Source organism: Pteropus alecto, unplaced genomic scaffold (genome assembly GCF_000325575.1).
Source record: "Pteropus alecto unplaced genomic scaffold, ASM32557v1 scaffold101, whole genome shotgun sequence".
Classification (NCBI taxonomy): Eukaryota; Metazoa; Chordata; class Mammalia; order Chiroptera; family Pteropodidae; genus Pteropus; species Pteropus alecto.
In genome coordinates this window covers 18697887-18723180 of record NW_006432945.1, presented here as the reverse complement: position 1 = coordinate 18723180, position 25294 = coordinate 18697887, and the positions used below count along the sequence as shown (strand labels likewise).

General features: G+C 54.6%; 1 protein-coding gene and 1 long non-coding RNA gene across 4 annotated transcripts in view; one reads left to right on the top strand and one right to left on the bottom strand.

The window, feature by feature from the left end:
- Positions 1-6: 6 nt before the first annotated feature.
- The window catches only part of PBX1 (PBX homeobox 1), a 219103-nt gene continuing 193815 nt past the window's right edge, over positions 7-25294 (top strand). The window contains exons 1-2 of the mRNA XM_025044014.1: positions 7-611; positions 3837-3910. Coding sequence (XP_024899782.1) covers positions 421-611; positions 3837-3910 — 265 coding nt within the window. The 5' untranslated portion in view covers positions 7-420. The remainder of the gene's footprint in view (positions 612-3836; positions 3911-25294) is intronic.
- On the bottom strand, positions 15411-23738 carry LOC112476435. 3 transcript variants are annotated; one of them, XR_003045084.1, is made up of 3 exons: positions 16431-19731; positions 16144-16191; positions 15411-15560 (listed from the first exon to the last, which is right to left on the bottom strand). It is a non-coding gene; the product is annotated as an uncharacterized LOC112476435 (long non-coding RNA). The 3 variants fall into 3 exon arrangements; XR_003045086.1 differs by lacking the exon at positions 15411-15560 and adding an exon at positions 23662-23738 and having other exon boundaries at positions 16036-16191; positions 16431-19666; XR_003045085.1 differs by lacking the exon at positions 15411-15560 and adding an exon at positions 22837-23390 and having other exon boundaries at positions 16036-16191; positions 16431-19666.

Genomic DNA, 25294 nt, shown 5'->3' with positions numbered 1-25294 from the left:
GGGCGGGGGGAAAGTTTGCATTGCAATCCCGCTGCCTGGCTCTCCTTTCTCCCGATCCGTGCATATTTGCGAAAGGATTAAGCCCCAGATTTAAGCGCCGGGAGCCCATTCCTGCCTCGCCGAGGACACCGGACCGCACGAACCCACGCCAGCTCTGATTTCTTGTCGGCCAGTGGGAAGGTGGTTTATTTTCCTTGCTTTTTGGAGTCAACACCCTTCCCCACCAGCCCTCCTCCCCACCCTCACCCCGCAACCCCTCCCCACTCCCCATCCTCCCACCACCCTGCAAAGAGGCAAAGGGATTTTTTTTTTCTTTTGGTCTTCTTTTCCCCCCTGCTCTGTTTATCCTGAAAAGGATTTGAAGACAGCTTGACGGATAAAAGCCTGGTGCTTCCCGGAGCCGGGCTGCGCTGCTCGGAGATGGACGAGCAGCCCAGGCTGATGCACGCCCACGCGGGGGTCGGCATGGCCGGGCACCCCGGCCTGTCCCAGCACTTGCAGGACGGGGCCGCGGGGACCGAGGGGGAGGGCGGCAGGAAGCAGGACATCGGGGACATCCTCCAGCAGATCATGACCATCACCGACCAGAGTTTGGACGAGGCGCAGGCCAGGTGAGATGCAGCCTTTTCTTTTCCTTTCTTGGGGTTTTTTGTTTTTCTCCCTCTCGCAGGGGGAAACAATGGGAACCGAATCAGCACAGCGCTTTCTTTTTTAAATGTTATTTCTTTTCCTATTTGGACGAGCAACTCTATGGCGGAGGAGTAAAATTTGAAGGAGCGTTGTTATCTGAAGTGTAATCGCCCCTGCCGTGAGGTGGCTGTGTGTGTGTGTGTGTGTGTGTGTGTGTGTGTATGGAGGCATTCACGTATGTCCACACAAACACTCAGGCACGCAGAAAATACTGCCAACTGATCCAAAAGCAGCCCTCGGCACTTTTTACTGCTATAAAAAAGTGTCAGAGAGAGCAGAATTGTCAAGTTTTGAACAGCAGTCCATGTCTTCTCCGTGAGGGACCCCGTGACATTACAAAATAAAATGTTCCAAGAACACTTTCTTTGCAAATTTAGTCGACACCTTACCGAAAGCAGAGACTTCTGATCTTCTTTCTTGATATACCCCTTCCCAGTCAATTTTTGTCTTTTCCCTTTTCTTCCCCCTTAAAAACCAAGGTAATTCTTTGTCCATGGTTGTCAACTATCCAGAAAATGGTTTGTATTCATTTAATTCTCTTTCCCAAAAAGGCGGATGGAAAGATAGAAGAGATAATTTCACTGTAGACATATTTGTTAGTTTTAAGAGAGTAGGATATTTACTTTAACTTTAATGTCCCTTAATTCGAGTGGGTTTGCTAACCTTCCAGGGCACAGACTGTATGGTCCTTTAAAAAGGGTGGGGGGACAAAAATCCAGCATGCTCTTCCCCACTTGCTCCTTTGGGCCACTCGGAATGCAGCTAAATGGAAATGAAGGCATGGGTGAATTTTATGTATTTCAATACTAGAGGACGGTCTTCATTAAAAAAAAAACATAATAAATAAGCCGTGTAGCTTCTCAACTAATCCATTGCCAGCTGTATAGTTCTCCCCTCTAGGATTTTACAGTAAATTCTCTTTCAAAATAAAACACAGACACAGTGGCACATCCCTAACAGCTTGCCCAAGGCCCATCTCGAAAGGGAGAATTTTACAATCACGTATGAGTTTGTGAAATCTCAGAAGTAGTCTTAAATATATACACAATGTCTATACTATAGAATGACTTAGTCACATGGAGAAGACATGATTATGTATTTTTGTCTTAGGGAAATAGGAATTTGAATCGAGAAATGAGAAGAAACAGTTAAAAACATGGACGTTGTGAATCACACTCTTATTTAAGCGGCAAGCACATGCAACATGGAAACTCAAAAGTGCTGAGGTTTACGGGTCCTCGAAAACTTGGAACTGTTCGAAGGCTGGGATTATCCCAGATTTTTTAAAATAGGGAAAAGTTTTCCAAAATTAACCAGTGCCGTTTTTGAATTTTATTTTTTGGAAAACCAAACCAAACCAAACAAAACCAGTAAGTATGTCGAAGCGAGATTTCCCCCTGACAGCCTCTTTTTGAATTGGAGCAAATTTCTCTATTGCATCGTTCCAGAAAAATAAACTGAGACACATCAGTAAAGCGCTCTGATAGTAAGTTTCTGAAGTGGAAGGGGCTGGGGAGACCGGAGAGCCACACTCTTCTGATGTTCGGTCCCGCTCCTTTTTCTAACACTGAGGACAGCGTGGCTTGGCGGGGCCCCCCCTCTTAATGGCCTCGATGCCGAGAGAGGAGACACACGCAGGCACGGGGAAATGCCCGTTCTCTCGCTCTCTAACCCCATTCGTGTGCTTTGGAAATGCGATATTTCTGGAAAGCCATGTGGGGCTTTCTTTTGTTTTTGTTTTCGTTTTGCCTTTTTTCTTTTCGCATTCGGGCCTATGTGTAAGAATACAGTTAATGAAAACTATTTTAAAGGCCTCAAGAGAAATTTTTGATACATTAAAATCCTTTCCACCTTTTTTTTTTTTTTTTTTGACCCCACAGAACTAAATCCCCACTAAGCTTTCTTTTCGGTTTAACAATGTAACTCTCTTCAGCAAGAACTGTATCTGTTTTTCCTTTCCTCTAGTCACCCCTCCAAAAGATACATTTATTATTTACAAAGTAAACTATTACTATTTTAGATACACTGTATATTTGTTTTGATACTCTTGAATTTTGAGCTTATTACTCCTCTGCCATACAGTGTATAGAGCATGCTTCTGGTTTCTGTTCTTCATGGAGACGGGTATATCTATCTCTATATATATTTTTTTAACTTTCAAAGGGATTAAAAAAGAATTGCATGCGTCTTGAGTGCCAGGGGCTTTCATTTATCTTTACACATTAATTTTAGTTAGTACACAGAATTCCCTTAACTAATAGCTGATACGATCAGGATTTTGTTTCCAAAACAATATCCTTCTGCTAAGTGCTTCCATAGTAAAATAAAGGGAAAGGTATTGTTTTGTTCCCCAAGTGCACTCGGAACGCAGACACACACAAGAACCAGGTAAATCACTAATCTAAGAGGGAGAATTGTATTTATTTTTTTCCCCAGTGGGTGCAAGGTCCTAATTGTAAATAATTGAATTTCAACACCTGCAAATAAGCGGTGTGTGCACACGAGGCCTAATGTGAACACAGAGAAATGAATTTACTCCCCACATGGGCATGTTTGCCCCCTGGCAATGCATTTCCATACTCTTTAACTCGGGGACTGAAATTTTATAAATTGACAGTTCTGCTCAGAAGACCTTTCAAGCATCTTGTGTTTATGAGAATACGGGGGAATCTGCAGAATGAATTCGAACACATGGAGGAATTAAATTTGAAAACATACACACAGACCGAGAGGCAGGCAGCTCCCAGCCTGTGGTGGTGGCACAGATCACACGGAACTGTTAACCCGTGCGCGGGGCTGTGCTGCCTTCATTCCCTGGGTAGGATTATTGTTTTCAGAATTTCATTTTGATTAAAGTACTTAAAAAACAACAACAAAAAAAAACTAGCTCTGCCTAAATGGGCATAATTTAGGTTAGTTCTGTTCTGTTGTTAAATGCCTACTCTCTCCCTGCTAATTAACATTATTTCTCTTTCTGCATTGGGGCTCTATATATTAAGTCATAAAACAATTGAAGCGTGCCGCAGAGTTATGCCCGGCGTATAATTTTGGCTAAATGTTCAGTCCCCCTGACCCCGCTGTGCATTATTAGCGGTTGGAGCTTGAGAGTCCACCTACGCTATGATGATGTTGTTTCTTTCTTGCAGAAAACATGCTTTAAACTGCCACAGAATGAAGCCTGCCTTGTTTAATGTGCTGTGTGAAATCAAAGAAAAAACAGGTAGGACAGATTCCGGCACTAAGCATTTTCTTTGGCCAATTGATTCACTTAACCGGCAATCAGGAACCCATTATTTAAATATTAAAATTGCAGAATAGAAGGACTCTGAAGACTGATCGCATGTTCCAGGAGGTTGTCCTGTGGCCTGCTTCCTGTGAAAGGAGCAGCAAGTTTCTTGGGTAGTTATCAAGCGTTACTGGTTTATTTTCCTTAACTCTGTTCCTGGCTTTTTAGAAACTGAGGCTAACATAGAGGTTCTGGAGGGACATTTATAGAATGATGTGCCTTCTGGGGAAAATATGAAAGTAAAAGTCCATTTCCTGAAGGAATAAATTTGGCCCACATTTAGAACACTCATTTAGGGGGAGTTGTTTAAAGTTCCCTTTCCTTTTTGCTCTGTAATTACGTGGAGCCGCGGAGGAGGGGTTCTCAGCAGTGTTGTCAACACCGTCCTGGGGAGTCGTGGGGAGTCGTGGGCAGTCGTGGGCAGTCGTGGGGAGCCATGGGGAGCGCTGTGCAGCACCCGGCCGTCGGTGTGGGGTGCCTGCGATCTCAGGGCCGGGAGAACGTAATGCTGTGAGATCACTCTTTCGGTTGTTTTTCTACTTTCTAGACCTCATATCATGGACTAACACACTTATACCACATCCCAGGGGGGCGTTTAAATTTTAAAGCAACAATTAAAAAATAGCAGTCATCAATCAGAGGTGTTCTTAAACAGCAGATGCTCCGGAAGGGGCGGTTCGCGCATCCTCGCGGTTGTTTATTTTAATCTTTAATTTCCCGAAGTGGGTGAATCTCTGTCTCGTAACAAGACGGAGCTGGGAGGGCAGCGTGAAGCCAGGGCGTGCGGATGAGGCGCGAGGGTCGGCCGCAGAAAGCGGAGCCTCTGCTGGCCCCGACCCGCCGCCCGCGGCCGAGCCGCGCCAAGCACCTGACAGCCGGTTTATTTATTTATTTTTTACAACAAGGAGCGTAACAGTCAATAATTCATATCTAAACCATAGAAGCAAGGGCATGACATGAATGAAAGTGACAATAAATATGATTGCATGCCCGGTTGATATACATTGATAGTTACACATAAAGGGGGGGGCACACAGGGTGGCTTTCTGTCTGAGAGTTCTCCGCGTTTCTCTTAGAAAATAAATAGTTTCAAGATGTGACCGTTGATGGACTGTGTAATTACTTGGGTCTTGAATTGTATGTAAAATTAGTAGGCGGCTCCTTTGTTGGATGTTCCTCGCGCTGTGCACAGCATCCCAGACAAAGCACCTGAGCAGGATGCTCGGACCCTGAGCATTCCAGGTTGCCGAGCCCGAGCCCAACCTTGGTGCAGAGCCGTTAATTGCATTATTTTAGCTGTGAGACACCTTTGAAGAGATTTATGGTGTGTGCATATCGATATCGAAAGAGCTTTTTCAGTTTGTCACACTTTTTCTTTTTTTCTCTCTGTTCGCCCGGAGCAGGAATCCTAAGTGCATATGTGTATTTTTTTCTTCGCTCCTGTTTTTCTTCCTTCTCATTTTCTTTGTTAATGTTGATGCTTATTTACTTCGAATATTTGGTTTGTTGAAATTTGTTTCTAGTGTAGTATGCGTCCTGCTGATCTTGATTCATAAAATGTAAGATCAAGATACAAAGACATATATATCTGATGGCCCAGGCTGACGGGACTCTGCGTGTGCGGACGCTGCATCAGATTTTTGAGAGGAAGCCCATCAGAGCACTTAGCTGTATGTGGTGACCGAAGTGTTTAATCCCAGTCTTCTCATTAAAAGCTGCTGAGGCAGTAGATCAGCATGGCGGGGTGACCGGAGACTTGGTCCCCGTGTGGCTTAGAGAGCGTGGTCCTTGTGTTGGCCAAACCGAGGTGGTAGGAAGCAGTTGTTTTAGCCAAAGCAGCGCTCTGAAAGTGCAGTTTATTGTCGGGGTGGATGTTTTGTTTTTAAATTTCTGTCATTTAATGACAGAATAATATTTGGAAATGAAAAAAATCTAAATTAAAGTTTCGCGTGTTGTCTCTAGAATAGTATATTAAAAAAATACTTTGTCAAGTACTGTAAGTTGCAAATAAGAGGATCACTGCGCCTGTGTCGAAGGGGAATTGCACACGCGTGCATGTGCGTGCACGCGCACACACGCACACACGCACACATGCACATGCACAGAGTTTCGGGCTGAGGGGGCACCCACGGGGGAAAGTTAAATTAAAAAAAGAAAGAAAGAAAGAAAAAAAAAACGGCCGACCTCCCTCTTCTCTTCTACGTGTGCGTCGGAAGGATGGAGGGGAGGGAAGGACCCTCTCCGGAATGTCCCGTGCCCTGGGCTACAGGCAGGAGAAGGCGCGGGGTGGCGGAGGGAGCCTCTGACCAGCAGCTCCGCCGCCTCCGGCTCACCAGGCCCGGCGTCTCCCCGTGCGGCGGCTGTCCGGGCCACAAAGTGTAAAGTTACAGGGGCTTTTTCGCTCTTGATGCAGAGCCGGTGAAATCGCAGGGATGGTCAGGTCGCACATACTCCTGCGTTGTGCTGGCACCTTCCAGCCCCCTCTCATTTCCTGCGTGTTTTTGAGCTTCCAGCCCCAGCGCCGTGGAGGCCGCTTGGTCTGGGGTGGGCTTTGTTTGCCTCAGAAGTTCTCCCGCACTTGGCTCACCTGGGTCTGTGAGACAGGCAGGGCTGATGGCAGCGTGGACATTGCAGTCACTTGCTGTTTGTGCTTTTGTGAGTGATTTCAGATGGGAAACTCAGAAATAAGTAGGAAAACCAGCTAAGGTTGTCGTACCAGCATTCTGGAACTTGAAAGAAACAGGCGCACAGCACCCAAAGTAGGCAGCTCCGGCTACGTTACAGTTGATTGATAGGTATTTAAGTCAGAAATTACTGTGGGGATATTAAAAAAAAAAAGAAGAAGAAGTAGAAGAAGAACCCATGTGTCTCTCCCTTCAGAGGGTGGGTAAGTTTTTATTTCGATACCGTTTTGCTTTTTAATAAATGGTAAGAAGAAAGAATGCCTGCAAAATGCTCGGCCAGCAAAGCTCGAACAACGGCAGGAAAAACCCGTCTCGAGCTACAGTGATGTGTGTAAAAGGGGCTTTTATCTGCCTGCTCCTTCCGGGAACGCAGAGGTTTAACATAGGGGTTTAGACCATTTACTATCTCATTTTCTTTGTTTTTTTGAGGCGTCATTCCTGGTCTTCTGGCGCATTAGCAGCAGGCCGTGTTGTACACGTGTGTGCACGTGGCGGTGGGGTCGACGGGATGGAAGAAGAGGAGGAAAAAAAGTCAAACGTATTGCATTTCTTAAAAAGACCTCGAACAGCTTTTAAAACTCTTTGATTTTTTTTTTCTTTTTTTTTTTACTTCTGTGTCAAAAATCATGCGGGTTTAAAAATTAGGAAAATACAAAAAAAAATATATCGGTGCCATTTACTGAGGAGAATATTTATAGATAGCAATGAATAGCTATAATTGTTGTGAATAGTTTTTAATTTTAGAACATAATAGCTATATATGGCACTTTTCAGCCAGTTTCCTTCTGTGCATTATCTGCACTGAAGTTAAATCAAATCACGGAAGGAGGTTAAAAAATTATTTCTTGCTCCCTTAACACCCTTTTGTTCTCTGTTTTTTTTCCCTCTGTGTTCAATTAACACCCCCATCGCCGAGCCGTAGTCTTTTTTTTTTTTTAAGTCTACTACTGCATTTCACTTTTGACACCTCCCTTATTATTCTCGCCTGCCACTTCTTTTTAATACAGCAATTACCTTACGGGGCGTCTGCTCCTCTCCTTATAGCGTTAGACAATGATTCGCGTGTGCGCGTGTGCACACGTGCGCGTGTGCGTGCTTTATCTGTAGGTGGGGGGCAGTGTGGCAGGAAGCTGTTCGTGGCAGGGAAATAATTCTGAATGTGTTCGGCCTTGAGCGGAGAACAGGGCTGAAATAACTGGAGATCATTTCGAGCCGCCTCTGGTCAGATTCCTCTCGGAGTGCAAGCGGCAGGAGTGACTTTCCATGGAAGTTGTTCTGCGACAGGCGAATGCAAAGCCTTTTTCTTGCTGATGAGAGGATTCAAGGATTCAAGGATTCGTTTGGTTTTGTGTCTCCTCAGGGGGCTGGGAGAGAGAAGGGGAGCAGGTCCAATGCAGGGAAGCCACAGTTTCACCTGACACGGTCCTCGCGGCACAGTGACATCTGGGCTGTGACGTGCTGAGGCTGTGTGCTGTTTGCTGTGGTCTGCGTATGAACGGTGGCGAGTGTGGATATGCGGTGCCCCTCGTGTGATCAGTTTTTAGACAAATTCCGGCCTCTGAGAGGTCGGGAAGAGGGCGCTGAGGGCAGTTGGGTCAAACCTGCCGGAACAGGGTTTGGGGAATTGGGTGTCATTTCCTCTAACAGTAAGGGTGCCTGTGAGGGCTGGAAGCGAGAGCGATTCTGGATAAACCGGGGAGGCTGGAAGGGGGTGCGTGAGAGCGGAGAGCGGGGAGAGACTCCTGACCTCCCAGGTGCGGGGTGTTGGGGGCGGGGAGGAGTGGGGGGGTTTCCGGTGGGCGGCTTTCCTGCTCGTGTATTTGTCTAGCTTGCTGCTGGTGCCGGGCCTTGTCACACACTTTGGCCCCAGCGTCACACTCTCATGCATAACCTTCTGGTTGTTGTCGTTGGCAAAATTACAAAAAATACCCCCAAACAAGCAAGCGACCCAAAAGTTAGATATTAAACACATTTAAGTAGGAAGGCATTTTACATTTAGTTTAAAGCATAACCCTGGCTCCTTTTGAGACATAGCGTGCGTGCACGCTTTAGGGGAACTCGCCCTTAACTTTGGTCTCAAACCCCTGCTAGACGGATGCTGTTAGGCTTTCAACTTGGTGAAGTGGATGTAAACACCGTGATCCTTTTTCCTTTTTATGTTAAAAAAATTCACCCAAAACGCCACACGATAGAGGCAGTTTTCCAGGTCCAGCTGCTACTCATTTTCACATGACCCTGGAGCACTCTGTCCATTTACATCGCCACTTTGGCCCGGGTTGGGGGACTGGCATCATCCGGCTGCACCCCTGAGGTGCTGTGGCAGGGTCTGAGGAATGCGGTGACTGATAAATAAAATAAGCGGTGGATTAATGAGTTGTTTGCAAAGTGTTCTGCACTCTCCGTGCTATATAAATAAAAGATGCTGTCGTCCCTATAATAAATTATCTCAGGACTCATATCCTATTCCATCTCGTAGGAAGTCGTTGTTTTAACTCTTTCGGGCCCCAAAACCACATCTCCCGGCCTACAATCGAGTAGCGGCCGCCCAGGGATGTCTCCTCAGGAGACGTCTCAGCCTGTCTTTTGCCCCGTCTGCGTCTTAGAGATGTCACTTCTCAAAACTTGGCAGAGTGATTTCCAGGGGAAAAAAAAGTGCAGACACAGACTGTCATAAGCCTAGACAACCTCTCTCCCTTTATGGCAGAATAAGGTCAGGCGTGGCCCCCGGACGGTCTAACCTTCGACGGCCCCATGCCGGCCTCCCAGTTATCGGCGGATAGCGGGATTGCAGCGGTAGAAGAGTTTATCCTCTTTGGTTTAGGCCACAGTTTCAGCTACATCTTCCTCTGAGCCTTCATCGTCACGTGGGTACTGGGTGGGTCAGTTCCGGACCTGCCAGGAAGTCGTTCTAAGATGACAGGGAAATTGCTTCGGCGATTCTGGGGGAAACCGTAGCGGTCGCGGCTAGGGCCGTCGGGCTCAGACGCCGGGCTGCCTGGCCTCACAGCGCACGGCGCCTGCCGTTGGCTCCGTGACCTCGTCCAAGTTGCCCAGACTCCCCCTGCCTCGCTCTCCTCATCAGCGAGATGGAGATAATAATGGTTCCTATCCCGGAGGGTCGTTAGGATCCAATGAGGTAATACACGTAAGTTATAGTGCCTGGCACCGAGTAAACAGTCAATAACTGTTAGCTTTTATTATTTCTGGCCCTGTTTTCTTGCATGAAAAAAAGAGAGGCTTGCGCCAGATGGTCCCTAAAGACCAAGCCAATTCCAAGACTGCGATTCTATGCTGAAAAGAGACCAGAATTGCTGCATTTAAGGTTTGCTGTCTTTTGTTTGTCTCGCCGTCCTCTTAAAGTGAGAATGAGCTGCCTCTGGCCGAAAGGCTGGGACGAGTTTGGAAGAAGAGAGAGAAGCGTGCGTGAGAGCAAAGACGAAGGTTTTTAACGGCCCGCGAACTGGACGGCCACCACCTGAAAGGCCAGAATCGCACGTTCTAGCGGCGGTGTTTGCTTAGCGTCAGCGACTGGAGATATTACGTAATCCCGGTTAGAAATAACTTCCTTCTGAAAACGCACGGGTGCATCCATTCAACGCGTAAAGTTTCGAAGCAGGAAGAGTGAGTTTAGGGCAACCCGACCTCTTCCTGTCCTCCTAGCGTGCTCCTTATTTAGGAAAAATGTTATCTCTGTCATAACGTCAGCCTTGATACATAGTAGGTTTTTTTTTTTATTGCTTTCTTGAGATATATAGTTCATATACCATGGAATTCACCCATCGAAGGTGTATAGTTCGGTGGTTTTAGTATAGTGACAAAATTGCGCAATCATCACCACATCTAAATTTAGAATATTTTCATCACCCCCCAAACGCAGCAGCCACTACCGGTCAGTGTGCACCTCCCCGCTGGCGTGGCCCTCAGCAGCCGCTGCCCTCTGTCGCCACGGATTCGCTTATCCTGGACATTTTCACAGGAACGGACTCCGCAGCATGTCGCTGGCTTCTTTCACTCGGCACGGTGCCTTCAGGGCCCAGCCGTGCCGCAGCACGTGCCGCAGCGCGTGCCGCTGCTCTGTTCCTCTTTGCGGGTGAGTAGTGTTCCACCGCATGGATGGACCGCAGTTTGTCTCAATCGACTGATGGACAGTAGGTCGTTTCCATGGGTTGGTGTTGCTATGGACATGTGCACACAAGTTTTGCACAGACGTGGTTCTGTTTCTCTGGACATACACCCAGGAGGGGAATTGCTGGATTATCTGCCAACTCTGCACTCTGCGTTTGGAGGAACTGCCAGACTGTTTTCCAGAGTGGCTGTCGTGGGTGTGTCCTGGAGTCGAGTTGTGACTGCACTGAGTTGTCCCCTCGGCACTCACCTCCCTTCTCCACGTTCAGGGCTTGACTCTACTTTTCTGCCTTTAATCAACGAAAAAAAATTCTGAGGAATTTATTTGCCTTCAAGTGTGCGTGATCAGGGTCTTTGTGAAACCTCTCTTAGAACTATTTGCGTTTTGAAGAGGAAAAATAAATAAGTCAAAAGAACGAATTTTAGGTGTCAGGTTCCCCAGGGGAAGACATTTGTGACGGAGTCAGGACAGTTAGCACGGACTTTGAGGAAAACCAACCTGGATTCAAATTCTAGCTGGTCATGCGACATTAGTAAGTTGTTTGGTTTAGCAGAGCTTCGCTTTCCTCATCGGGGCGGTGACGGTAACGATACCACGTCGGGCGGCTGGGAGGGCTCCCCAGACCAGAACATGAAGCACGTAGCCGTCGAGTTTGCTCCAGAAGACAGCGGCTACTGCCGATGGGCACTGCCACCCCGCAGGGCACTGCCCGCCCCCTCCTTAGTTCGGCTCCGTCTGTTCAGGCTCTGCCCGAGCGTCCGAGGCCCAGCGAATGCTTCCCGCGCCGGCTCGTACATGCTCTAAGTGGCCGTCGCACGGGAGGGACAGTCTCGGGCCGAAGCTATCCCAGCGGTGCCGTCAGCCTGGGCGGACCCACGGGCGGCGCTGACCAGTCCACACACATTTTAAATGTCACGTTGCAAATGTTTTAGTTGCCCATCTTGACAAATGCAAAACGAAACAGCTGAAAATAATTTTAATGCATTTCATTTAAATCCAAATATATCTGAAATATTTCAGCGTGTGATTGACATAAAAATTAGTGAGACGTTTTATCGTTTTGGGGACTAAGACTTGGACGTCCACACGTTCGCGGCCTGTCTTCGGTTTGGCGCAGCCACACGGCGAGCGCTCGACATCTGCGTGGGCCGGGCTCTGCCGCGTCGGGCGTTCTGGCAGAAATGTTTGCCTTGTTCTTTTTCTGGCGTGGTTTTTTCGCTCTAAGGAAGTCACGTGGTTGTTCGCCACTCACACGTGACCTGGAAGCTCTGTGGCGGTCGACAGTGGAGCATCCCTGACGGACAGCCGTGCTCCCCAAAGTGTGTCTGCGGCCGCCCGCGGGGAGGGAGAGCCTTTCGGGGGGCCGGCGAGGCCGGGCCTCTACCGCCTTCTCGCCGCTGCTTCCCGCTTTCCCTAACTCCTTGCCGGGTGCCGTTTCCTTCTTCTTAATACGCCCGAAGTGTTCCCTAAACTAGCACACGCGGCGGAGGAGCCACCTTGTCTTCCACAGCTGGAAACTACAGAGCAAGTTCAGGGGACCCCAGGGCGTGGCCAGAGTTTGCTGGGCCCCGGGTCGGGATGGCCGAGGCCCAGCACCGACCGCCCCCGAGGTCACCTGTCAGTTTCGAGAATGCCGTTTAACTCTTGGTCTCAGGTTTGCACCCCCATGGAACGGGCCACTCCACAGAGCCCCCGACGCCCCTGCATTCCGCGGGTCACGTGCCCCGGCGTGGTCCTTGCCAAGGCCTGACTCACAGGCGGGCAGAAGGGTGGAGCCCGCGTTCGGGCAGTGCTGATCTATCCCGCGACTCCTTCCCTCCTCCCAGACAGTCGTGTCAAACTGGTTCTGGTGGTGTCCACGTGGCCTCTGTCGGCGAGAAGGTGAACTGAAGGGCAGACATCAGTGACTTTCCCGTTCTCGTTGACACAGTCAGCACCGCGTGGCCAGGCAGTTCGGCCCGCCGCCGCCCAACCCGCCTTGCCGACGTCGCGGCATTATGCAAATGATGTTTCTTTTGTGCACTGTCCACTTGTAGCTGTTGGATTATAGACTGGAAATTGCTCTTGGAAAACACCGAGATTTGGGGTTGCACGATTGGGAGTGCAGTGTATACCTCTGCAAATTCAGATGGCGCTGAGGTCAGGAGTCTTGGCTTTGGCTTTCAACTTGGAATTGAGAACAGTTTACTTGTTCACCGTTTGCCTCTGCTGAAATACTAAAAACAATGTGTTTCCCACCTACCTGTCAGTCGGGCTTCTGGAAGCTTAACGTGAGGATATTTAGGACGATGTTTGACTTTCCTTAAGAAGGTGTGGCCCAGTAAGTGTGCGAGAAAAGTTCTGCATCTGTCACGCTGGGACAGGTCCGCTCTGCCAGCAGGTCACAGGAATAAGTGCCTAGTGGCCTGTGCCTTGGGGCCGAGAGTCAGCCGTTTTCCTGAGGGCTTGAAGTGATGTGACACCATGCGCTGACACTGTGAGAGGAGCCTCCTTATAATTACCATCCTGGATAGAATCGAAAGTTTGCCTTCGTCCTCTGCCCCTCACAAAGGAAGCCTCTCAGGTGCGAAGACGCTTGGCCTGGCCAGGGCGAAGACCCCCTGCGGGGAGCGGCCTTCTTCCCAGCGTCCCCGCCGCGCTGGCACTGGCCGACCCGCAGGCCCGCAGACCCGCAGACCCGCAGATGCGAGGCCGCAGCAGCGGGACCGTGCGGGAGCCGCGCCTCCCAGGGGGCCTGGGGCCCTTGCCCTTGGGACGGGCCTGGTGGGATGTGGGCCTGGTGGGATGCGGGCCTGGTGGGAAGCGGGCGGCCTGTGGAATACGCTAAAGCAGCCTCCTCCTGAGGCCGAGAGGGGAAGACAGGAAATCGGGGAAGGAGCGGAAGGCGGAGGAGCGGGGCGTCTGGGAGGGGCTTTGGGGCCGCATTCGGGGGAGAACTTTTGGGGCTTGAGAAGGTGCTGAGAGACACAGGAGCCGGGGCCCGGCGCCCAGACGACAGGCCACTTTGGGGCCGCGGTGGGCGCGGGGGTCTCGCAGACGAGGCCAGGGCCGAGGCCCCGCGCCAGGCCGCTGCCCCGAGTGCGCGTCAGTCCGCGCGGAGAGGGGGTGCGACCAGAACACCCCGCCACCCCCTCCCAGAGCATGCAGGCCGAGCGTCCTTCTCGTCCTTCTCGCTGGCTCCCGGCCAGCCACCTAGGCTAATCTCGGGGCCGTTGGAGAGGACGGCGCCGCCCCGCATGGGGACACGCGCCGCCCCGTGCTTGCCTGCTGCGTGGCTGGGCGGTCCGAGCCGCCGCGCCGGGCGCAGAGCCGTGGTGGTCAGTGCCGTGCAGGCCGTTCAGCGCCGCGCTCCGTGGGCCTGTGCTGTCTGTCCGTGCGGCAGACGTTCCAGCCCGAGTTCGGCCGCGACGTGTGAGCCGGACACAGTCCCGAGTCCCCGCTGGAACCCCCGCGGTCTGCCCCCAGCCCTCGCTGCGAGCACCCCGTCCTCCCGATCGTTAGCCCAGGCAGCCCTGACGACCCCCTCGCCGCGCTGACAGTGGCTTCGTCAAGCTCGGCCTGATTCCCCCGACACTCGCAGGTTTGGGCCCTCAGACTCGCCCGCGGCCTTCCGAGGCGCCCGTCGTGTCTCCACGGAGTCTGAAGGGGCCTCAGGCTGCCTTGTTGTTGCAAGTCTGGGAACACAGACTCATTTTGGTAGCTCGCCCCTCCCACCCCCACACACAGCGCCGTGCCCCCTCCCCCACAGGGCCTGCCGGAGCCCGGGCAGGAAGGGGCTGTCATCAAGCTCAGGCGCAAGCCCGATCACTTTATTTTCCTTCTTAGAAAGTTCTACCAGGAAAGACGGGCTTGGCGTGTGATTATTTTTCTTAAATGGAGTCTTGTGCTTTCCTATTACCGCTCAGCACAGCCCACAGGGCCAAGGCCCGGACGACCAGAGAGCCTCCAGAAACTTCCTGCGGAGTGAGTGTGGGAGAGCTGGGAGTCACAAAGGTTGAATTCCCTCATTACTTCGAAAATCTGTGAATTAATTCTCTCTGTGAGTTTCCACCAGCCCAGCCTGTGATCCACCAGCTGAAGAATCGAGCCCTTTATTAATCTCCCAGGATGAGCTTCTCATCCCAGCGACTCTGGGGGGAGGGGAGGGGAGGGCTTGCACGTAGGCTGAGTGTCCGCGCGTTCCTGTGTTACTTCTGACTGTTACAGATGTAACGCATGTGTAGGAGTAGCGAGTAGCGACCGCGAGGCCAGCAGTGCGGATAATAGAGAAGAATAATAATGCCTGGCCTCTGCTCTGGCTTCGGCCCTTCCCCCGCCCCCGCTCATCTACTGCACCGCCTCCCCCCTTTCTAGGGTGTCGGGTGGGCTGTCACGGTAATGACCACTGTGGGTTCACGTCCGAGACGCTGACACTGAGGACGGAGGCAGCTCCCAGGCGGCTGGAACTGGGCCCGAGTCTGCGGAGGTGGGCGTCTTGTCAAGATCCCACCGGACTGTAACTCATCACCTCTCGTGTCACCTCCTGAATGTCGCCCTCTATTATAGAAGCTTGACTGTTTTTAAGTAAGTTTGACCAAATGTTTTCGAACGCGGTCTGTTCCGGGGCCAACTCTTACGTCCCGCAGGTTGGATAAATGAAGAAGTCACAGCGAAGCCCTGTGCCGGTCGGGTTGTTTTTCACCTTCCGGCGGGCACGGCGAAGTCGCAGAGCTCGTGTTCTGTTTCAGTCCGTTCACCGTGTTAGCAAGTATCTGTGGACCTTCTCTGCTGAGGCCTGATGAAGGAGACGAGGGACCCCGGGGCGTAAGGCCTGGCTTACCTGCAAGGAGCTTACAGCCCACCAGCCGTGCCCATGGCCCTTGTCACATGACCGCCCGCCTGCTCCCTGAGCCCGTGTGCGTGACAGTGCTGCGTTCCTTAGGGCCAGGACTGTGGCTGGAAGGTCAGGCTGACCGTAGTCCGTTAGCACTCGGGGGCGCGCGCCGAGGCCCGCCCCTCTGAGTCATGGGGCGCTTGTTTTCGCTCGGGGAGCCTGAAGCCTGCTCCGCGTCTGAGTCCTGGCGCGTTCGGCCTCCTCATCTTTCCCTGGACCCTGAGACCCAGGGCTTCACTCCCTTCCCGCCTGCCCCCTCTCGTTCCCTCTTTTGTCCCCTTCCTCCCCTGGACGGGGGCCTGCCCACACCCCAAATTGCTATTTGCCCAGCTCGTGACCTGAGACCACTTGGCATTTCCCTGGCATGGCTGGAATTTACCACCCGCCGAGCAGGCCTTCGGTGACATTTGCTCACCGGGGCGGCTTAAGCTGTGTGGTCTGCGCCGAGGGGCCTGAGGGAGGCTGGGGGAAGTGTGGAATTTACCTCTCCGCTCTGGGGTTCTTGCCGCGGGGAGACAGACAGAGATGCTTTCTAGAAACCGGAATTAATTTTTATCATGGTACACATATTTAGTTATATATATTCACACACACATTTATTATGTATTCAATAAATGCATGTAGACAATTTGTGCATTATCTGTCATTCTCTAGTCATTATTTTAACAAATTAAATTTTCATGGTTAGCTTCATCTTTTACATTTACACCCTCCCGTCCCCAGCAGCCCTCTCCTCCTCCTCCCTCCCGCTGGCAGGAGACACTGGGTTACCTTGACGCTCTCTGAGGCCTTGTGCCCTTGGACCTCCTGCCTCCTTAAGGGTTCTGGGATGCCCGGGACGGCCTTCTCACCGCGGTCAGCCCCGCCATCCTGCTGGTGCTTGTTTCTTTGGATCGAACTGGTGTAGGAGCTGGTTCGGTCCAGTTCCTGGGGCAGGCCAGCCCTGGAGGCCCCCCCGGCTCCTGGAACGCAGACGCCATCTGTCCGCAGTGCCGGTCCACCGAGGAAGGGGCGCGGGCTCAGGAGACGGTCGAGCTGTCCCCTTACCCGCGTGTTCACTCTGCACAGGGCATCTGGAGGCGGAGCGCTCCAGGCCCAGGCGGGGAGAAGGGCGTTGGCGTCACCTTAGGCTGAAGAGAAAGTGTCAGCCGGCGTGGGACGCTGCTTCCCTGTGGGGCAGGGCGCCCTCCCGTCTCCAGGTGGTGACAGTCGTGCGTGCAGACCACTTAACGGCAGGTAGTGCCGCCATTACGACCCCCGTTTTTAAGATGAGGAGGCGGAGATTCAGAGAGTGTAATAATGTACCTAAAGTCAGACAGGTAACAAGAGGCTGAGTTGCAATAGATTTTCCTCAGGAAATTTACTAAATATAGCTTTTTCTATAAAAATATCCATTCCCATTGAGCGATGGCCCTTCAGATTGTGATTCTTCCAAGACGGTTCTGTGGAATCTTACTCAGTTGTCCAGAAAAGCAAGTCGGTTTCCGTGTCCAGCTCCGGTGCCGAGTCTCAGGCCGCAGGCTCAGCCGCTGGGCCGTGGCCGGCTGCGGAATGCCGGTGTGGGGACGGCGGTCCGGTGCTCCTTGGGCCCGTCCCTGATTCCCATCAGGCCTCTGCCGGCAGCCTCGTGAGAACCTACCTGCCTGCTTCCCGGCCGCGAGCGTGGCTCGTTTCCGTAGGCGGCCTGAAGCTGGACTGCCCCTCGCGCGTGTGCGCGCGTGTGCACACAGCTCCTTCTCTGGTTCCTTCTTAGAAGCCGGGGGTGCCCCGGGGTGTTGATAGGAACATACACAGGGTCCAGGTCTGTCCTCGCACACCCTCCTGGTCCTGCGGTCCCTGTTCCCCCTGTGTGCGCCCGCACTCCAGGTGTGGCTGCTCGGAGGACGTTCAGGTGGAGGCCTCAGTGACGAGCAGACACCTCGTCTCTCCGGGTACAGGGCTTGTCAGGACGGCTCCTTTTCCATAGGTGGCACCCTCAGTGTTGACGACGGGACGTCCGCTCCCAAGGGGCCAGGTTAGCCCAGAGAACAGGCCGCTGCGAGGGGCCTGGGTGCAGATGACGTCCAGGTGACGGTGGCACTTGCTGGGCCTGTCGTCACCATATCACCCCAGGCGCTGGAAGGGACCGCAGGTCTCCTGTGCTTAAATGCAGTGTTCAGGAAACGGTGTGACGCCAGGAAGACGGTTTTACCCAAGAAATTGAACTGCTCTGCCCTAGCGCAGCGTCTGTCCCCGGCTTCCCCCGTGTTTATATTTTCTTCCTGCTGTTTTCCTAATGGCTGTATGAATTTTCCTTTTTGAGGGGGATGATTACATTAGGGATATAATTGTCTTCTGTTTATCAACGGAACCTGTTACGTATCTTATTTATCGCTCATCTCATTTCAAAGTGCAATTCAGACAGCTCACCGAAAGATACACATGATACAAAGAGACAGACTAAATAAATGGGGAAATTAGGAGAGAAACTCTAGGTAGAAAAATAAAACGCAAGTGAACGTTACTGTGTAACACTGAATGCCTAAGTCCTTTCTTCCCGATCTTTGCTGATAAGGAAATAGCTACTTAACTCTTGGATCGAACTAGTCCAGGATCTTGATCATTCCAGACCTCGTAGAGGTCAGCTACAGATTTGACTCCGCTTCCTAGTAGCCAAAGCAAAAAGGGAAACGGGATTAGTTTCAAATTTCAAAACATTTAAAGTTGGAAACAGATCAGTCGTTTAGGGGAAGTGGATTTTTCTCTCGTTCTAGGCCCTGTGCAAAGTTTCTCTGTAGTTCAGATAATACAGTGCTAAGCGATGATGTAGACGTTGTTCTAAACAGCGTCTGAGCAACAACGACGAGCAAAACGTCACGCTTCATGTTTCCCTAACGTCTTCGGGCATAGCCTCCCCCCAGCACTCACCAGCTTCTATTGCAGCTATTGGTTTACGATCTGATCCCCTCATTAGATTAAAGAATTTCTGGAAAGCGATCAGGATTTATATGCCCAGCACACAGGAGATACTCAGTTAATATTTTTTGAATTGAAACACTGTTTTACCTATTTATCCAAAAAGGATAAATGTTTATCCATTTATTAACATTTGTGGGGTACTTGCTACCAAAAAGAAGGATCAGCGAGAAGCCCCTCCCCTTAGAAACTCGTGGTTGCCTGAGAAAACGCATCTTAAGAGATGCGGTGGACCCGGCCCGGTAAGTGCGGGACAGAAGAGGCGTGAACGTTCTGTCCTTTGTGAATTGGGATCTACATTCACCTAATTTACATTCTCAGGACAACTCGCTTCTCGCCGTGGAGTTGGGTTTTGGTCCCTTAAGCCAGGAGGGAAGGGAAAAGACAATAACGAGGCGTCTGAGGGGGGACAGGGGCAGCTGTCTCGCAGGTTTGCTTTTGGCCCCGGCCCTTGTCTAGCCGGCCCAACCTCCCGACGCCCAGGTCACCCGGAGCGGGGCGGGGCCTTCTGCAGTGCTCTCCCGCCCCGCCCCGGCAGCGTCCACGCGGAGACGCTCTGGTTCCGTCTCCAAGGGCAGCTCGAGCTGCGGCCACCACGGCCACCCCCGCGGCTGGCTCTCAGAGGAAACGGCGGTCCTGGGCTTCTCTCCAGTTCCGTTCACGTTCGGGTATCCATTACCCCAGGAGTCAGAGAATTTCTCCTTCGCATTTCCCCGCCTCCCGCTTTTTTCCTTCCCTGCATTGAAAACGCGTTTTCCCGGCACTTACTCCTGAGCTAGGCATGATGAGGATGCGAGATCGGACCTCGTCCTCAAATTCCTTACCATCGGGAGGAAAAAAGCGGCGGGCTTCGGGGCCGCTGGCCATCAGGGACCTGGAAGGGGACCTGAGTGTAGCACAGCGCTTAGAAAACGTTTCCGGAAAGACGGATCCGGTCTTCTCTGACTGTACGCATCCCCTTCCAGACGGTAAACGCCTGGAGAGACGCCGCATCCATCCCTCTGCATACCTGGCATAGCGCTCGGTACATAGGTGATGCTCAAAACGTGTTCCTGGAAGGAGGGAACGAACAAAGTTGCAGATCATTCGTCTCAATCTAAAGTGGACTTATTTATATTTTCAGGCTGAACGAAATTATTCCCGATGTGTCTGCTCTGCTGTGCGCACACTAGAGTCGGAACCTCCCGGGGTCCTCCCTGTCGTGTCAGGGGGGCAGACGCCGGGATGGCCTAGCTCTGAGGCCTGCAGGGCCCCGCGGAGCCCCGCGCCTGGGGCGGCTCGCGCTGTGCCGTCGTGCGGGTTCCTCGCATGGCTCCTCGGAGGCTGGGTCTTCTGAGTTATGATCTTGGACGTGGGGGTTGGAAGGGCTCCGTGGAGTGGCGGGGCACGCACAGACAAGTGATGACAGGACGCAGCCAGGCTGCCCCCACCCCGGCCGGGGAGAGTAGCGGCCGCCGTGACGGTCGGTCGGTGGCTCCAGCTCCAGCGCCGTGAAGCGAAGGGGCCCGATTCGGACGTCTTTTTCCCCAAGGGGCCGCCCCCTCCCAGCTGCGCCTCTTCTCCGTCCTCCTCCGTCTCCCAGGCGTAAGCCAACTTCCTGTTTGCTCCTGCTGACTTTCGCCCAGTTTTCCTCCCATAGGATCGATTGCAGCGTTGGAAAAGGACCCTTCCATTCCACGAAAATAAAAACAATCGTAATCACCACACATAAAGCGAGACGCTGAAGTGGGACTTGGGGTCGGGGGTGAAAGCGGTGTGGGCCCTCGGCGGGCGGGGCGGAGGCTCCCTGGCCACGGGCACCTGGCTGTCACTGCGGGGCCAGGCTGGGGAACCTGTCCTTGGGGAGGGAGACGCGACGGCCCCACCGCCTCCCTCAGGGAAGGTCCACCTGGACTCTGGCTCGCAGCCTGCTGTCACCGCAGGGTCGCGCCCTGCCTTGTTTCCCGGGGCTCGGCTTTCCCTGCACAGCCCTCCCCCGTCCTGCTGTCTGGGCCTGCCCCGCATTCGTGGCTTTGCCGAATGGGAGGGTGGGGGTCAGGGTCTCTGAGACAAAGCCTATCATGGTGGACGCTGAGGGGGCTGGCGGGTCCTCGAGGACCAGTCTGTTTAAGTAAGATTCCGAAACTCCGCGGCCAGGTCCGCAGGCCGCTGGGACCAGCTCCTCCGTGGTTAATAAACAAAGTGCACTTTGGGTCATAGTCCCTCCCCTTTTCCATAACGCCCCTGGATCGATAGCGCTCGGAGACCTTGATTTATTCATTCTCTCAAGGTTCGACAAATGGCGTCCTCGCGGGGCACCGAGTCCGAGAGAGGAAGGCCCCTGGGGACTGGGAGGCCTCGCAGCCCGGGGCATGCGGAGCGCGCGGGGCTGTGCTCACGCCTGCGGAGTCGGGCTCTTTTTGTGTGTTGAAAGGACCGTCGTGCGGGTGACCATTCTACACAATCCTGCAGGCGAACCCACGTGCCCGGCCAGATAGGAAAGTGCCCCCAGCACCCCCTCTCTTGCTTAGGGCTGACCCCGGGGGCGTCACTGCCGTAATCTGCTTAGACAGATCGGAGGAGAACAAGGGGTGCTCTCTGCCGCGGAGGCGCGCGTGGGTCTGTCGCGCTGGCCTCGTGGAGCGAGCTGCGCGTGGGCGAGGGCGCTACAGTTACCCGTGTGGCCAGAGCAGGCGGCACACATGGCACTGAGCACGTGATGCGTGTTCCGTGAACGCGCGTGTCCCCCTTCGTTCCCACAACGACACAGCAACACCCATGCCTGCTTTGAGCAGCGTCCTGGGCAGGGGGACAGTCACTGTCCTCCTCCACTGGTGTGAGGGGTGACGAGGCCCGCCTCTCAGCCAGTGCCCTCGTCTGCGACGTGGGTGCTGACGACACCCCGTGCGCTCCAGGGTGGCTGTGGCTCCCCGGCACGACGTGGCCGGGAAACGCTGTGTAAGTTGCTCAGCACGACGCAGCCTCCGGGTTGGTTCTCTCGCCTGCAGTTGGGGCAGCTTATCATCGAAGCGGGGGGCGCGGGGCGGCGGGCGGGAGGGCCATCTGGAACACGCGGAGACTCGGGACTCTCCTCGCGCACAGCGCGGAAGGATGTGCCGTGGGGATGGCGCCGGCGGTCCCGAGAGAGCCGAACAGCGCGGTGACCCTGCGCTGAGGGAACGTGGAAGCAGAGGTCATCTGCCCACGGAGGACAGCGCCCGCGGCCACCGGGGTGTTGTGCGGAGGAGCATGAAGCTGGGGTGCGGGCCTCACACACCCTCACCCCCTGCCCACAGATGGAGGCGCGCGGAGGCCCGCGAAGGGCAGTGGCTGTGGGTGCGGTTTGCGTGTGCCCGATGTGCGCCTCTGTTCCACACCCCGGGGTCCACGGCCCTGCCCGTGGGTGCTCCCCCCACTGCTGCGTCTTCGGTGAGGGGTGCGGTGCCCCTCGCTTTGTGTGGACGTGTTTCCTGGAAAGGGCGTGGACCCAGTTTGGGTGACTGTCCTGTGTTTGGGGACAGTCCCGAGCTTCAGGGAGGGCGCAGTATGGTGGAAGGGACGCTGGGTGGGGGCTCACGGAGGGGTGACTTGCATAAGTCGCCTATTCTCCCGGGCTCAGCCACCGCATCTCTAAGCAGAGGGCCCGCCCCGGGCGGCGCGGCGCCCTCTGCAGGCGAAGGCCCCCTGCACGTGGGCGTCTGGTCCGTTGTACCGCGGTGCTTTTCCTGAGCAGGGACGTCGCGCTCACTTGGCCCAGTGTGGGTGTCTGCTCCCCCCACAGGGACCCACGTCCCTTGGGAAGGTGAGTGCGTGGGCCTCCCCTCCGCCGTTTACCTGCCTGTGTTCCTCACACAGGTGTTTGGTGAGGCTGAGGCGCAGACACAGAGCCTCCGTTCGCAGCCGTGGGGCGCTCTGGGGTGCACAGCCTCCCACGTGCCACACTGGGGGTGTCCCGGGATTGGGGGGAGAGAGAGGACTGCCAGCCCCTCCCGTCCCCAGCCTCGCCAGCCCTGGGGCATGACTGTCCCACCCCGTCCTTTCGCCTCTGTGCCTGGGACTGGAGAGGGCCCAGGGCTTGCTGCTCGGCCTGCCGCCTCTGCTCTCTCTGAGCCTGGATAAGCCTGAATTGGGGGGATTGAAATCCAGAGTCTGAGGCAAAGGTCAAAGGGCAGAGGGCAGACCCAGAGTGAATCATGAGAACTGAGCCGGGTGCCACCGCTGGCAGCTGGAAAGCCTCACTCACGTCCAGATGTGGCCGGAGAGGCCCAGGGACGCAGAGGCCGTCTGCAGAGCACGGAGCAGGGTGGGCGGGGTGGAGGTGGCTTCGGTGAGCACGGAGGGTGCAGCCGGCGTCCCGCGGTTCCAGCTCTGTGTCACGGTGCTTTGAAAAAGCACAGCCCAGGGGAGGGGAGGGTCACCCCGCGAAGGTGCCAGCCCGTGCACGCCCGCGCACACAGCACCGCGGGCAGGAGGAGAGCGCGGGCCGGACGCCGGGCTCTGTGCGGCGTGGGATGCGGGCCGGTTGCGCACACGCGTTTCCTCGTGGGCCTCGGAGCCCCGCAGGTTCCACCCGCCTCTTCCCGTCCCTGGCGCCTTTTCCCTCCCCCGTCTTTCTGCGAGTCCGCGGTGGCTTTATTAGGAATTCCCTCTGGTTTAAGGGAAAAAATAGAGAGAGAAGGAGCTGGGCTGGAGGGGAAGAAACAAAACCAGCTCCCGCGGGCAGCCTCGGCCTGCCCAGCACCCGGCCAGCGCCAGGCCAGCGCCAGGCCGGCTGTTTCCCTAAGACTCCCCCCAACCCGCCCTCCTCTTTCTGAGGGGCCCGCGGGGCCCGTTTCCACCCTGCTCACCCCCTTTCCCCCTTTCTGTTGTTTGAAGAGATTCTTTCTCTCTCTCTCTCTCTCTCTCTCTCTCTCTCTCTCTCGCTCTCTCTCTCTCTCGCTTTAGCCGGAGAGCAGGATCTCTCCTTGCTGGCCTCTCCTCTCCCCCATCCCCTCCCCGACGAGGAGTTCATCCAAAGTTCGCATCCAGACTCGAACAAAGTGGCGCAGACCTTTTCCTGACTCCTCACCCTTTGTCCCCATCACTCAGTGACAGACAGGAATCAAATGCTGAGGGCCCAGCCTGGAGAGGGGCCATGGGGGAGGGGCAGAGAAGCGTTCCTGTAACCCACTGGGCCCTGAACAAGGGGGAGAGGAGGAGGGAGGAGGGGCAGGGGAGGGAGGAGGGAGGAGAGCGGGGGACGGAAGAGGACTGAGGACCCGAGGGAGGAGAAGGGAAAGGGAGGGAGGAGAGGGAGGGAGGGGAAGGGGAGGGGGGAGGGGACTGATGGTCCAGAGGGGACTTCTGAGCCCCCCCAGGCATGCACTGAGCGTGCCCAGTTGTCCCCAGACGCTGCACCTGGCTTCTGCCGAGCGGCAGAGAGGGCGGGTGGTCAGCAGAGCCTGAGCTGTTGGGGGCCAGAGCCCGGAAAGTGCCACGGGTGGTGGTGCCCCTCCCTGCGGCGGGAACGGGCGCCCTCACCCACTTCGAGGCAGCAGGCTCCTTGGGGGGAGGGCTAGCCTTTTGTTGGAGGGTCGCCCTTCTCCGGACACCAGGGGACCACAGAGCAAATTGCTCCTCCTGAGTGCTAAGTGGTCCCAGGTGCGCCAGAAGAGCCCATTTACCTCCCAGGTGAGTCGTTTATTGCCGGCCAGGAGAATGTTGGCTGCGGTGCAGGCTCGTCCATCCTCCCGCATCCCCGAGTGGCATTTCAGGTGGAGGCGATGTTATCCACCTGTGGCCACGGGACGGGAGCTGACAGATGCCTCTGATGCCTGCTCCCCGGATCCAGTTGCTGCGGTGGCAGGGGACGTGACTCTCCAAGGTCTCGTAGCCAGAGCCACGTGAGGTCGAGGCGGAGAACAGCCCGTCACCTCTTGCATGCAGCCTCACGCAGAAAGGCTGTGGTTCTTGAGAAGTACCTGTGCCAGCTCCCGTGAGGACGAGTCCACGATTGTCCCGGCGCCCTTGGGGGCCGCCCTCTGTGTCCCCAGGGGCTGGGGCTCCGGGCTGGCCGCTCACTTCTGCTGCTGGCTTCGCACTCCCCTGCTGCAGTTCCCGGTTGCCATCACCGCCCCGTGTCGCAGAGGTAGATCAGTACCCCGGGTCCAGGCACCCAGCGCTGGGGGAGTGGAGAGCAGGCCTCGGTGGGCGAGGAGGAGGTTCTAGTGCCAGCTGCCTTTTTGGTGAGAATGGGGAGGGCGACAGTGTGAAATCTTGGTGGGCTTCGTGGCCAGAAGACCCGGGGCCCTTCCCTCCCCCAGTCATCAAATCCCTGGTGCCTCCGTGACTCGCGAGAGAGGGTGCTTTCACGCCCCTAGCCGGGCGGACCGCGCCTCAGCAGTCAGGGCGCTTGGCTTCCGTTTCTCCTTCCGCCTGTGCACTCGTTCCGGAAACTGGAAACCGAGAGCAAGAGCGCTCTGCGGGGAGGTCGGGACTCGGTGACATTCAGAAGAGCCTCGGCTGTGTGACCACACTGCTGACATTCACCGAGGTCTCCGGGGCCACTCAGCGTGCAGAGCGTCTGTCTGCACGTGCTCGTTTGTTACCTGATTTACCTTCACAACCGTCGATGGACACGGCTGTCGTTTGCTAGGAAACCGAGGCGAGGGCGACCCGCCCACGCCGCGTGCAGTGGCCCCGCGTGCAGTGGCGCGTGCAGT